Source organism: Phoca vitulina, unplaced genomic scaffold (genome assembly GCF_004348235.1).
Source record: "Phoca vitulina isolate PV1807 unplaced genomic scaffold, GSC_HSeal_1.0 scaffold13, whole genome shotgun sequence".
NCBI lineage: Eukaryota > Metazoa > Chordata > Mammalia > Carnivora > Phocidae > Phoca > Phoca vitulina.
The window spans coordinates 10652189-10666805 of record NW_022589716.1 but is presented as its reverse complement, the minus strand read 5'-3'; the positions used below and the strand labels follow the sequence as shown (position 1 = coordinate 10666805).

General features: G+C 48.7%; 1 protein-coding gene across 1 annotated transcript in view; it reads left to right on the top strand.

Moving 5' to 3' along the window:
• The window catches only part of RFT1 (RFT1 homolog), a 46591-nt gene extending 33310 nt beyond the window's left edge, over positions 1-13281 (top strand). The window contains exons 11-13 of the mRNA XM_032411468.1: positions 2468-2573; positions 8315-8564; positions 8893-13281. Coding sequence (XP_032267359.1) covers positions 2468-2573; positions 8315-8564; positions 8893-9060 — 524 coding nt within the window. The 3' untranslated portion in view covers positions 9061-13281. The remainder of the gene's footprint in view (positions 1-2467; positions 2574-8314; positions 8565-8892) is intronic.
• The last annotated feature ends 1336 nt before the right edge of the window (positions 13282-14617 follow it).

Below are 14617 nucleotides of genomic sequence, written 5' to 3'. Positions count from 1 at the left end.
CTTGCAGCCCAGGGATAAATCCCACTTGGTCGTGGTGAATAATCCTTTTAATGTACTGTTGGATCCTATTGGCTAGTATTTTGGTGAGAATTTTTGCATCCATGTTCATCAAGGATGTTGGTCTGTAATTCTCCTTTTTGATGGGGTCTTTGTTTGGTTTGGGGATCAAGGTAATGGTGGTCTCATAAAACGAGTTTGGAAGTTTTCCTTCCATTTCTATTTTTTGGAACAGTTTCAGAAGAATAGGTATTAATTCATCTTTAAATGTTTGGTAGAATTCCCTTGGAAAGCCATCTGGCCCTGGGCTTTTGTTTGTTGGGAGATTTTTGATGACTGCTTCAATTTCCGTAGTGGTTATAGGTCTGTTCAGGTTTTCCATTTCTTCCTGGTTCAGTTTTGGTAGTTGATACATCTCTAGGAATGCATCCATTTCTTCCAGGTTATCTAATTTGCTGGCATATAGTTGCTCATAATATGTTCTAATAATTGTTTGTATTTCTTTGGTGTTGGTTGTGATCTCTCCTCTTTCATTCATGATTTTGTTTATTTGGGTCATTTCTCTTTTCTTTTTGATAAGTCTGGCCAGGGCTTTATCAATCTTGTTAATTCTTTCAAAGAACCAGCTCCTAGTTTCATTGATCTGTTCTACTGTTCTTTTGGTTTCTATTTCATTGATTTCTGCTCTGATCTTTATTATTTCTCTTCTCCTGCTGGGTTTAGGCTTTATTTGCTGTTCTTTCTCCAGCTCCTTTAGGTGTAGGGTTAGGTTGTGTACTTGAGAACTTTCTTGTTTCTTGAGAAAGGCTTGTATTGCTATATACTTGCCTCTTAGGACTGCTTTTGCTGCATCCCAAAGATTTTGAACAGTTGTGTTTTCATTTTCATTGGTTTCCATGAATTTTTTAAATTCTTCTTTAATTTCCTGGTTGACCCATTCATTCTTTAGTAGTATGCTCTTTAGCCTCCATGTATTTGAGTTCTTTCCGACTTTCCTCTTGTGATTGAGTTCTAGTTTCAAAGCATTGTGGTCTGAAAATAGGCAGGGAATGATCCCAATCTTTTGGTACTGGTTGAGACCTGATTTATGACCTAGGATGTGATCGATTCTGGAGAATGTTCCATGGGCACTAGAGAAGAATGTTTATTCCATTGCTTTGGGATGGAATGTTCTGAATATGTCTGTGAAGTCCATTTGGTCTAGTGTGTCATTTAAAGTCTTTATTTCCTTGTTGATCTTTTGCTTAGACGATCTGTCCATTTCAGTGAGGGGGGTGTTAAAGTCCCCCACTATTATTGTATTGTTATCAATGTGTTTCTTTGCTTTTTAGTATTGCTTTTAAAAGGGACTTCATATCAATGAAATCATACAGCATGGGCATTTTGGTGTTTGGCTTCTTTCTCTCAATATACAGTTTTTGGGATTCATCCATGTTTTTACATGGATCAGTACTTTTTTTCTCTTGGATTGCTTCTCTGAGAAATTTCTTTATATGGATGCCCACAGTTTATCCTTTCTCTTATTGATGGTCAGTTTGGACTATTATGAGTAAAACTGCTATGTACAAAACTGCATTTTGTACAAATGCTTATGTGAACATGTACATTTATTTCTGTTGGATGTATATTTAGGAGTGGGATTGCTGGGTCATAGGTTGTTTTATTAGAAGTTGCTTGGCTACCTCTTGGTAATGGTCCTCCTAAAAGAGGAGATCAATTCCATTTCTAAGGCTCCCAGTCTTTTGTTAGCAGATTTTTCCAAAGCTTATTAGTTAGCTATAGGACTGCATCACTGTGTTTTAGAAGAAAACATCATGGTTATTCTGATTCTCTCTGCAGATTTGTGGGTGTGTTCTGTCTGTAGTTTGCTGCTCCCAAGTCCTGGGCTTCTCCCCGTGGTCTTGTCTTCAGGACCTCTTCAGCCGAGTTCTCTTACCATGCAAGGCCACTAGTGCCCTTGAGTGCTCAAACCAGCAGATCTCTTTATACTGATTTAAAAAGCAAGAAGATTTGCTTCCTGGCCAGATAAGCTTTTAGTTAAGTGAGACATTTGTAGGTTTATTCCTTTTTTTTTTTTAAGATTTTATTTATTTATTTAAGAGAGAGAGAGAGCACTTAAGTTGGGGAGGGAGAGAGACAAACAGACTCCATGCTGAGCGGGGAGCCCAAAGCAGGGCTCAATCCCGAGACCCCAAGATCATGCATGACTTGAGCCAAAACCAAGAGTCGGACACTAAGCTAACTGAGCCACCCAGGTGCCCCTGTAGGTTTATTCTTAATTGCCCTTTCTTTTTTAGCTGTTTATTTTAATCAGTGCCATGGAGTACTGGAAGTCCTTCCAGATGATTAAGGCCATAGGCTCAAGTGTGTGTCTGCCTGTTGACGACACCGGCTGGACTCCTGACCCGGTTCTGGTACATGCAGGCCTCCTGTTTGGGCTCTAGAGTCTCGGTCGGTTGTTTCCTTTTAGGTCCTGTTTTGCTGCGTTCCTACTGTCTCTACGTCCTCCTGCTTGCCGTCAACGGAGTGACCGAGTGTTTCACATTTGCTGCCATGAGCAAAGAGGAGGTCGACAGGTAGGTAACCGTAAAGACCCGCCTTTAATCCCAGCCTTCGGCCAAACTGAAGTAACTTGCCAATCTTCTTTCTTTTCCTTCTGAACGCGCATTCCCAGAAAGGCTTTTAGAGGTAGCACTCCCCCACTAGTGTGGCACCGTCCCTGGTACTCCGGTGCTTGTCCTCCCCACATCCTGGGGGCAGCAACCACCCTTTGCCTCCCTTTGGAGGAGGAAGAAACCCGGGCCCTGAAGGGCCTTGTTAGTCTAGGTTTGCAGAGACAGGCCCAAGACAAGCTCCCCTCCTCCACCTCCTTGCCCAGCGCCCCAGTGGGTTACCGTGGAACTTCTTCAAGATGCAGAGTCCTACCCCCGAGACTCTGATTCAGAGGCCCCAGAGAGGCTCAGAGGTCTTTGTCACCTCTCCTGAGAGAAAGGCCCAAGTGCACATACCGTTTTGCCACCATTTTTTCCCATCCGTTGACCCCAGATCAGGACCTCTGCCCTGATACCTCAAACGGTGGTTCCTAACACTGGTTATCAGTCACAATCCCCCATGGAGCCTGTTAGATGTGCAGATTCCTGTCTGCCCTTCCTCCACCGCTCTCTCCTAGCACACCTACAGACCGCAGCCCCCAAGCATGTGTGTGTTTTTTAAAAGCTCCTCAGTGATTCTGACACGAACTAGTTTAGAGCTTCCAGCCCACACCCAGGGCGTGTCCCAAATGCCAGAAGAAACATGGCAGTATGCTAAGGCACCACTACCAGATGAGGTTGAGGAGAAGGATAAAATGGACGGGGGGAAAGGAGAGGAAGAGAAGGCAAAGACAGTAGAGGGGTGGCTGTAGGTAATGGGGTAAGTGGTCCTTGTTATTGCTTTGCTCCCTGACGCCTGGGTCCTTTGGGGGCTTTTGTGTTGTCTCTGAAAGGCCTTGAGTGCCCAGACCAACTGAACTAGCATTTGAGAGGCTTGGGCCAAGGGATCTGTCATCACACAGCCCCAGGAGATTTCTGATGATAGGGGCCTTAGGAACCACTGGTCCAGACCAGCTTATAAGTAAAACTACATGGAGCCCTGTGATGCTGTACATATTCAGGTGGGCGTGACCGAGCGAAGCTTTCACGAAGCAGGAAATACCCCCCGTTATGCGCGAGACACACTGATGGTTTTTAATTCTGTTATATTTCATTTTTCAAACTGCCATGTCATGACCCTCTCAGTTGATTTCCCCACCTACTTTTAGCTCATAGCCCGTAATTTTCAAATATTGATCCAGATAGGGTTTTTACTTCAGATAGTTAAATGTATAGGTGTAAAACTACTTGGAGGCCATCCTCCCTATCCCTTATCTTTTTCATGGATGCAAAGGTTGAATTTAAGTTTGATTTTGAGATAATGTGTTTTTTTTTTGAAAGGTGCTTCAAACATGAAATAATTTTTAGATATAATGTAAAACATACTAAAGGAGGCACTGAGCCATGGTGGAAAGAGCTCTGGACTAGGAATCTATCTCTTTGAAGGGAATTTTGTTGTAATCATTTCAGCATTAGTGTGGAGGGGGAGAATCAGCATTAAGCCTGCTTAAAAATGTTAAAATGGATCTTACAATCAAATCATGAGGGAACACAGTGACTAGTTGCTTTCTTTCCTTTTACATAGCATTGAACGAAAAGAAACAACTTTTTAAGTTAGTTGTAATGGGATTTTGACGATATATAAACATCTGGAAAATTATTTTCATGGTATGAGTAGTCAACATAGAGAAAAGACAGAACCAGAGCGCCTTCTAACGCAGTTCTTATCTGCAGTAACGCACTTCCCTGAAGAGTTAAATGTGACTTTAAGCATGGTCTTCCTACATGTATTAACCATAGCAGCCCAGGTTCCGCCCTGGTCTGAGCACATGGCCCCTGGGCTCATCACAGACTCCAGCAGTTTTTCATCTCTGTGAATTTAACCAGACATAAAACTCTAGTAAGGATTTTTATGGTAGGATTGGGTAGCTTAGTTAAATGTCATGATTGATTTACATTGGACATTTCAGATTCTGAATTGAAAAAAAATACTGTATTGATAAAATCTTAACTTGATAAAATTGATAAAATTGATAAAATCTACTTAACTTCAGGTCAATCAGTGTTTCTCTAAATAAAAATAGGGCATTTGGTTGGATGTGAAATATTAGAATATCCTTTGGGACGCCTGGGTGGCTCAGTCAGTTAAGCGTCTGCTTTCAGCTTGGGTCATGATCCCAGGGTCCTGGGATCGAGCCCCATGTTGGGCTCTCTGCTCAGCGGGGGGCCTTCTTCTCCCTCTCCCTCTGCCTGCCGCTCCCCCTGCTTGTGCTCTCTCTCTCTCTGTCAAATAAATAAATAAAATCTTAAAAAAAAATAGAATATCCTTTGAATTCCAAGTTGCTTTTTTGTTAATAACTGCATAATATATATTGAATATGATTGATGGATTTTTCAATCTGCCCTATTGAAGAATTTTTGTTCTGTTTTGTTAAGGATATCTCAGTTTCTTTTGTTCATTTGACAAGTGCTTTTTGAGCCTCTACTCTCTACCAAGCATCATTTTAAGTTCCAGGAATATAGCAGTAAAAAGAGACGAGATCCCTGCTCTCCTAGAGCTGACGGTGGGGGAGGCAGACGGCAAACAAGTAAATAAATAGGGAAATATTGCACAGTACGGATAACTAAAACAGGGTAATGCAGTGAGAGTGGGGCTCTTTTAGATTGGGAGGCCCCCCTGAGAAGGTGGCATTTAGGCTGAGGCTGGATGACCAAGCAGAGTCTGTCTGGCACAGAGGTCAGTGACGCAAAAGCCTAAGACTGTCTGATTGTTGGCCCATGAATGTCCACCTTGGAGCTGGACTCCGTAACTGTCGAGTGAAGGATGAGTGCGATCTCCCCACATTGGCGATAAGAGACTGGCGCCATCCCTTCCGTGGCTGCCGAGGCTACACTGATGGCCGTGCCTTGCTGTATTCAACCAGCACCCACTGGGGGGCACTTCAGTTGCTGCCACAGTCAACATCCTTGACCGTCCATCTTTTGATAAGCCTAATTTTAAGCCCAGTATCTTCTTGGGGCCATGGAAAAACTAAGCATTCATAAATAACTGACTGTTTATGTTAACCAAACCTTATAGAATAGTCATTATTGTCACTAATTTTGCATTGATTTTAAAAGTGGCATTTTTTTTTTTTTTTTTTTTTTTTTTTTTAGTATAATAAGATACACAAAATATATATGGCTTAGGATCTCTTTCTGATTGGAAAGAATTTAGGTCTCAAGACATTTTGAGCCTGCTATGTTTTCTGGAAATCATTTAACTGAGCTTAAGACCCCTGAAAAAAAAATACAAAAACTGGTTCAAGGAAACCAGCAATTAGATTTTGAAATCAAACTGTGGGTTAGGTCAGTAAAGTTAGAATTGGGGCAGTTCCTCTTTTGTGTTGCCCACACTCAGATTCGCCCTGGGAAACAGAAACCTCGTCTACTGGAAGACAGGATGGAAACACAGTGTGGTGCTGTGCTTGACATCAAAGTGGCACCATTGATGGGCTGGCCAGTTTATGGTGGAATGGTAAGGATTTTGAGGGGTTTGAACAGCAATGAGAAAAGTGACTGTTGATAACACATAAGGTTCGATCAGAAACTATAAACTGGTATTGACACCAACTACATGATTTTTCTCAGTAGCCTGTGGGAATGGATAAGATGAGTTCACCCAAGATGACTTAAGACTTGGAATGAGCAATGGTGTACTTTTAAATAAAGCCAACCATATTTTTTCCCCTAAGGTGGCTAGTGGTTTCATAATGATCATGGACACCACAGATAAAGCATTTAAAATTCTGATCAAAGCCAACTTTAATTTTTTATCCTTACACTTAAAAGGTTATCTGATGGCCACCAGTTTCTCAATCCTAACTTTAGTTACTAGCTTACGAGGTAAATTCTTCTCCTTTACCTAATGTTCAGTTTCCGTCAGTTTTAACATACACCAGTATAAATACCATTACAGACTACTTTGTATGAAATTCAGTATTCTACAGATCCCATGAAGTTGTGGGATAGAACCAGGAACCTCCATCTTTTATGCAAACTTCAGTGTACTGTGGAGACCAAGGCAATTTTGCTTAGCTTTATTTATTTATTTTCATTTGTAAGAGAACCCTTTTGCAACAGGTTTATTCAATTTAAAAAGTGATATTTTAATTGCGTCTTTAAATTTCTTTTTTTCCTGAAGTGGATTTGGTTTTAAGGCTCTAGATTTGTGAGTTCTGGAAAGTTCAAGAGCTGCAGAGCCCTATTCTAGTGAAAAACAGTGGACCCCTATCATTATCAGCTCTTCCCAGATGGCCACACCAAAGAAGCCACACTGTTGAATTAGCATGAATTAGCTACTGATTTCATTTGTTATTGTTGTTTTACTTGGAGTTGGGTGAGGATGACTTTGAAAGTTTGTGAACCTATAACCTCAATTCCAAGGATTTGAGATAGTTTCTGGGGGGGAAAAACGATCATACATCTCTACTTCTTTTTGGAAAAGAGGTCAGATAACTAACTGGTCTGTGATGGTCCCCACCCTCAGTGGCTTGTTGTGAAGTTGGCTCTTCTGATCATTGGTCAGTAGTTAGTGAAAAGCACACCTCCCCTGTTGGAGGATAGTGTGTGCGTGTGTAGTATTATTATTATTACCCCCTCTGATAAAGTTGATCTCCAAGGCACCTTGGGCTTGGTCAGCCCAAGGACCAGTACCTGGGCATTCAGCAGACACGTGGCTTTCCTACCACCTCTCGTTTGCAGAACCTGAGTGGCCTCCCTAACCCAGCAGACAGGGCTGGGGGACCTAACGGTTTGGTTCCCTCAACAACTATGTACTTAGAATGCCTGCTGCTCACTAGGCAGAAACCAGATGCTGGAAAATTTTGTTCATGGCTGTACCACAAGCCTTTTGGTGAGGACTATAGCAGCTGTTTTGTCTTTGCTGAGACTCAGTTTCCCTTGCTGAGAACTGAAGGTAACTAAGCTGACTAAGTGGAAGGGCAGCGTAATCCATGCAGTGAGGAATCCAGAGAGCTCTGGGGACGTGGAGAGCAGAGGGAAGAAGGATGTGTAAGAGTCTGGGGGACACTGACGTGGTTCAGGGCTTGCTCCCCGTGTGCATGTCATTTTGAAGGCTCGTTACTTTAAGTGAAATCCACTGGCCAAGGTTATGGGGCTTCTGCATTTCCCTAAGTTTAGGGACCAGAGTGAGGTCACTCCTTAGGCAAATTACTCAGCCTACCTGTGCCTGGTTTTCCTTGTCTGTAAAACACATCCAGACCTCACAGGGCAAGGGCCACGTGTGTTCACTCATCATCGTATGCCTGTGACCCTGACCATGGCTGTCGCATAGTTTGCATTCACATATAATTATTACCCGTGTCATATTGCTGTGCCTCACATTGAAGACTTGGGCTGAACAGGATTTTTATGTGTTTGGATCACAAAGTGTCACTTAAACTAACCAGTTATGCTTAAAAACCGTAATATTTTGAGTTCATTTCCTCACTCTTCTGTTCAGGGGGGAAGGGGGATAGTGACATTCCCATGTCATCCATATGGTGTTCATAGCTAAGAAAACCAGCTGGGTTATGGCAACTCAGAGGTGCTTTCTGTGATTCCATGTTCACGGTCACTTGTTTTGGAGCAGGCTTGTTTGGGACAAGGTACCCACTCCCCTGCTTTGCTTGTCTCCCTCTCCCCAGGTACAATTTCACAATGCTGGCCCTCTCATCTTCATTCCTGGTGTTATCCTACCTCCTGACTCGATGGTGCGGCAGCGTGGGCTTCATCTTGGCCAACTGCTTTAACATGGGCATTCGCATCACACAGAGCCTTTGCTTCATCCACCGCTACTATGAAAGGAGCCCGCACAGGCCCCTGGCAGGCCTATACCTATCACCCGCCCTCCTCGGGGCATTCGCCCTCAGTGGCGGGATTACTGGCGTTTCCGAGGTGAGAATCCCCACAGCCCTCACACCACATGCTTTTGCAGGCTGTCCACTGTCCCTGGCTCTGGGCTTCCCTTCCTGCTCTTCCTGAACCAGCTGGGCAAGTGTCTGCCTCCCCTTCCCCCTTCCGCAAGGCTCGAGGACAGCGTGTGATGATAGGTGTGGCCAAACAGTGTCACCAGTGGGAACAGAGTTAGCCCCTCAGTACGCAGCTGTCACACCTTTCATCTGACTCAAAGCTGGCACAGCATGGCCTCGCTCCCCCTGGCTTGCCCCCGAGGTAGGAGGTACAGGTGGAGGGGCCAGGGCAGTAACGGTGGGTTCTCTCGCAGGTGTTCCTCTGCTGTGAGCAGGGCTGGCCAGCCAGGCTGGCACATGTCGCCGTGGGGGCCTTCTGTTTGGGAATGACTCTTGGGACAGCGTTCTTCACGGAGACCAAGCTGATCCGTTTTGTGAGGACTCAGTTAGGTGTGTCCAGACTGGCTGACAAAACCTCGTGACCTCAGAGGCATTGGCACCTGTGGCACATGGACCAGCTGTGGGGCGGGTTTGTGGGCGGATCGCATGAGCTGTGCAGGAGAGCCCTGCTGAGGGGTCTGCCGCGGGGGAGGGCCGACCCCGGCAGGCGAGACGTCGGAGAGAACCGCCAGCCCAAACGCCATCCCTTTGAAGCCTCAAACAAACAGGAAGGAGGAGTTCTACTTTTAAGGGAAGACCAAAAGCTCTTTTAAAATAGATACCTTATTTTTGTCACCATTTTGTTCTCATCAACATTTTTCTTTTTGGTTAATGTGTTCCTTTTGGGCATGATTGACCTAAGGAGCTCCGTAAGCCAACCATCTATATCTTGGATGAAATAGTTAACAATGATCTGGCCCAGAAAGAGAGATGTAGCCATATTACATGTCGCAGGAACATGTCACTTACTCTGTAAAAGCAGGAAGGAGACCTGATGTTGTGCACCGGATGAGACCAGAGGTGGCCCAGGAGTTGTGGCTGCTCCCATGCAAACACTGGTTGGGGTTTTTAGAGAGGGAACGACATTTCTCAATGAGAAGTCCAGGAAATGGAAATGCGGAGTCTTGTGGGTCACGTTTCCCAGAGTTAGCTGGGGGGAGTCACGCCCCTCATCGTCATTGCTGCATGCCCCAGACCACCTTCCCAGAGCCAGTGCAGGCTGGTGTGAGACCGCTGGCCCAGCCACCTGAACGAGAAGGCTCTGAAGGAAGCAGCGATCCAGTGTGAGCTACCTTGGCCCCCGAAGGGAACGCTGCTCATGTGAAGATTGCACAGATGGCAGCCCATGGTGAAGTGATGTACGATTTCCCTTCAGAATAAAATGGGGTATGTGCTTAAGGCAAGCCCTTCCCACCGACCCATTGCTTCCAGCGCTGGTCAGTAACCCCGAATGCCAGCTTCAGGACCAGCGTGGCAAGCCTGGGAGTCTGGCTGCTCCAGGCTGAGGCCCAGCTCCCTACACCCAGCAGGCAACGTCACCGGACATTGTTCTGAGGTGACAAAGCATTTTTCTTCTTTCGATAATATATTAATTCCTTTTGGGTGTGATTGACCTTCAGAGCTACCTGCGCAAACTGTATCTTGGATAACAGTGATCATCTGGCCCTGATGTCCCAAGCTTTCTGTTTACACCCAGAGAGCAGGGCACCTTGCATCAGATGGTGGTTTGCCTAAAATGCACACATGTAAATCCACTGGCCGGGAGCCAGAGCCGAAGGGCCAAGGATCAAGACCCACCAGTGCACTGAGACTAGCACCCAGGCACTTGGGCCTTTTATCTATTCAAAGGGAGAATGCATCCCACTAATTGGAAAAGTAACTAAATGTAAGATATCACTTGTCAGTCAGAGACCCTCCAAAAGCATGGCCGTGGTTATGTGCTTATGAGGCACGGTCAGGCTGTCTCAGAAGAACCGATTGTCCCATGGTGGGGAGCCGGGGGGAGGGGGTGCGGCACACACTGAGGCAGCCCTCCCTCCGTCTCATGCACTTTTGTCTCTTGAGTGCACAGAAATGGGCCTTTAGCCCTCACAAGTTCCTTCTCTGCTGCCCTTGACCACCACTCCTTCCCCTAGAGCCCTGTTACCCACCCCATGCCCACCTGACCCCCGACGCCAAGCATGGCCTTTAAACTACCTGCCTCGGAATTGCCTGGTTGCAAGTCAGAAATGTGGGTTCCCAGGACCCACTCCAGACCTTCGGGACCATGTCTGCGGGCAGGCCTCTGGGATCAGCTTTTTTGGCGAACCAAGGTTGGCATACCCCATCGCCCTCACCTGCGTCAGGGCCCGAGACCAGCGGCTCATGATGTCCGTTCTCTGCTCCAGGAAGAGTCCCTGTTGCCCGAACCTTGCCAGCCCCCCAGCTCTCGGGAGTAGGCCCAGCCCGGTTCCTGCTCTGCTCTCCAGCGTGGAGGGCGGCTGGGCCTGACAGCCCCTGCCCTGTGTCTCCTCGTCCCGTGCCGTCCCGCTGGTGCCGCTGCCAGCCCAGGGCCGCTCCTCTCGAAAGGTGGCCAGCTAGGCCGGCAGCCCCGGGGCTCCTTCCCACCACCTGCTTCCCTGTCTGTAGGAAAAGTCCCTGCGAACGCCTGTTTACTGGCCACTAGCGCCTGCCCCCTGGGCTGTCGGGGCGGAGGCAGCCGGCTCTTTGCACTTCACCGACCTCTGCCTCCACCCCCTGGCCGCCTCCTGGAAGTGCAGGTGGGCCTGACCGCTGCCTCTGGAGCTTTCCCTTGCTGGCTCCCTAGGTGAGGGCTCAGATATTGGGCCAGTAGGGCAAGTGTGTTATTTTAGTGTGATTTGGGGGAGTCCAGGGTACACTCTCACCTTTATCAGGTGCTGGACCCTGTATTTACTTTGGACATTGGACTTGTGAGCCGATCAGATGCTGTTGTTCTGTTCTGCCTGTGCTTGCTGTGGGCGAGGGACCTTTTAATGTCAGTGTTTCATTTGCTAATTAACTTTCAAAGGTAGGGAGAAAAAGATGCTTTGGGGGAAGAATTTGAGGGGAAGGAAGACTTCTATTGATTTGCGTCATCTGTCTGACCCCAATTACCATGGCATTACCAGTCCTGCTATTTAATGTCAATTCCTTTTTAACCAGAATTATCTGGGTCCATCACAGCAAAATTGGAAAACTGGGCTCCTAGTGTCGTTCGGCCTCCTTTAGGGGCCTAATGAAGGCTTATAAATACTTCTTAATTAACAGAAGTTGCTGGGTGCCCCTGTCCCAAAGTGCAGTCGGTTCTTTGCCCAGCAACTCCTCCATCATCCCTGGACAGTGTGGCTTAGGCGGAAAGGGCTGGAGGTGAGATGTAAGGAGTTTGGTCTTTCCCCTCCTGACTAGGTCCTCACCAGAGTCAGTGCACCCAGAACTCTGCACCAGCCTCTGCGGGCTCCAGCAGCCTCATGGAGACGCTCCCCACAGCTTGTCACAGCTAGTGCTGTGCACTCTGCACCCCCCCCCCCCGCAATTGAACGTAACTCTCGTACGCGTGCACAAAGTTGTGGTGGGCGATTTGGCATGCTGTTCTGTTGCCGGGTCAGGTTCCTCAGGAGTTGAGGGCCCCTGGATGCTGCACCCATAAGGCCCAATGAACTTGGGGCCCTGGGAGCTGGAGAAGGAGGGAGGGGTGCCTGTGAAGCCACCTGACTGGGAGGCTGGAGGCCTGGCACGGGCACCAGGGCAGCTCCCGGCCTTCTCTGCTCTTTGAGGCCTCATGCTGGGGTGATCTCGCCTCTCCTGGGGCCCAGACAGCTGGGGTGGGGGGGGTCAGGCTGGTGGGCATTGCAAGGAGGAGTCCTCAGAACCGGGTCCTGCCTCAGGGCAGAGGCCTGGGCTTTGCCGCTGATGAGACCTCTTTCACCTCTTCTTTTGTCTCCAGCCCCCAATCCTCTCAGCTTTAACTTCTGTTCCCAACGCAAAGCCCCTGCAGGAGAAAGGGAGCTGGCCCACATTATCCGTAATGGGCAGAGGCTGTGGGTCAAAGTCATAAGTGAGCCAGCGGCTGGGCCGCCCTGGGGCAGCCGAGCCCTGGTTCAGTCAGCTCTCACTGGGTAGGCGCCGGGCAGGGTGGCACGCGCCATCCAGGTTTGCCCCTCCACCTCAGGAGCTGCATGAGGGCCCACGACAGAACAGCTGACTTGTGAAGGGATCTTCTAAAGCACCATTGGTTTGTCTCATTTCCTCCCTCCCTCCAATAGATGTGTCCCAAAGTTATGACCCTGTTGACCCCACTGTGTCAGTGTTGCCCTGGCCAGACAAATGCATTTGGCCGAGGCCACCTGGTTCACAGTGCTTGGTGGGAAAGGAGCCGGGAAAACTGGGGGGTCTCGGTCCTTGCCTCTCATCTGTACCATGTGGCACAAACCGGGGCCTCGAGGCAGGGCTCTGAGGCCATCAGAGGAGGCAGTGAGCAGGGACACGACCGCTGAGCAGCGTGTTTCTGGTTCGTGTCTGAGAGACCCTGACACCCTTTCCAGGGATGTGTGGCTTCCCCAGGCCACGTGTGTCAGGGGAGAAGGCGGTCTGGGATGAAAGCATGACTCACTGAGGGCAGCACCGGGTTTGTTCCCGGCTCACCTACCCCTCACTCACTTCTTTGCACCTGCTTTTGAAAATCACAAAAGGCGACACGAGAGAGAATGGCCTACGGGGGACCAGAGGGCCTCTCCCAGATGGCCTTTTCACTTCCACCCCGTGCCCAGGCGGATTATGGGACAACTCGGGTGATGCAGGTGCCTCCATCCTTCCCGGAGGTGTGAGGACCCCCCCCCCGCCCCGCCCAGCCCTGCACTGGTTAACTCGTCTCCCCAGTCTCGGAGCACGCTCTTGTCCAGCCCTCCTCAGGGCCTGGCCTGGCTGTGCAGGGGGCACGATGAAAACGCGGGAAAAGGAAACCTCTGTAGCCATGACAAAAATGGGAATGTTTTCCTCCACACATAATCTCAACCAGACTAGGGAATGTTGTGAAAATAGCTTTCTGTTTCCCCTAGGGCATTCACAGTTTTATGAACAAACCAGATGAGCAGAGTGCATTTTTATGTTCCTGAACCAGAGTCCAAGATTCCTTTCTTCCTCGTGTAGCTCATGAGATCCCTGAGTGGCATCTCTCGGGTGACAAGAGGATGTCTTGCAGGTATGCAGATGTCAGGCTGTGGGGGGCAATAAAAGGGACAGAGCTCCTTGCCATTTTTTCTTTTGTATCCTTGAGTGAAATCATGTGTCGCTCCAGCTCCCCAGCGGGGTGATGGCATGACGCCCAGGCACTCTGGCGACTTGTCGTCGCCCCCTCTCAGCTCTCCTGCAGCAAACCTGCAAGCATAGGGCTGAGAGCCAGGCTCCGGGTGGCAGGCCCCCAGAGGTGTTCTGCCTGTCGTGTGTCTTCCCTCTGCACGGTCACTGAGGAAACCCACTGGCGTCCCCCTCTGCCTTCGGAAGCATGGTTGAGCAGGGTTGGGTGCTCTAAACGGCATGTGGCAATGTGCACGTGCCGTCGTTCTACCGCGCAGCCTGGCTGCCCTTGCCTAACTCACTGGGCGACCTTGAACAAGCCCCTCTCGCTCTGCCAACTATGGAGCACTGACCATGTGCCAGGCACTGGGTGACCACATGCCTGAGCGGTGTCAGAGGCTAGATCTCCGCACCAGCGCTATCTGTTGTCTGGGTATTACAGGTGAGGAAGCTGAGACACAGAGAACTCGCTTCATTTGCCCTGGGCCACCCAGCCAGGAAGGAGGTGGCAGAACTGGGGGTCTGCCCGTTACCTCGGCAATCGGATTCTCCCTGATCCTAGGGCCCCGTGCAATCTGTCGTGGTAACGCCTGAGCCTCAGTGGGGGCAGGCACTGTCCTGCTCCTGCTCCTCCTGCTCTGCTCCCCCTCCTCCTGCTCCTGCTGCTCCTGCTCCTGCTGCTGCTGCTGCTGCTGCTGCTGCTGCTGCTGCTGCTGCTCCTGCTGCTGCTCCTGCTCCTCCTGCTCTGCTCCTCCTCCTCCTGCTCCTGCTGCTGCTCCTGCTCCTCCTCCTGCTCCTCCTGCTCCA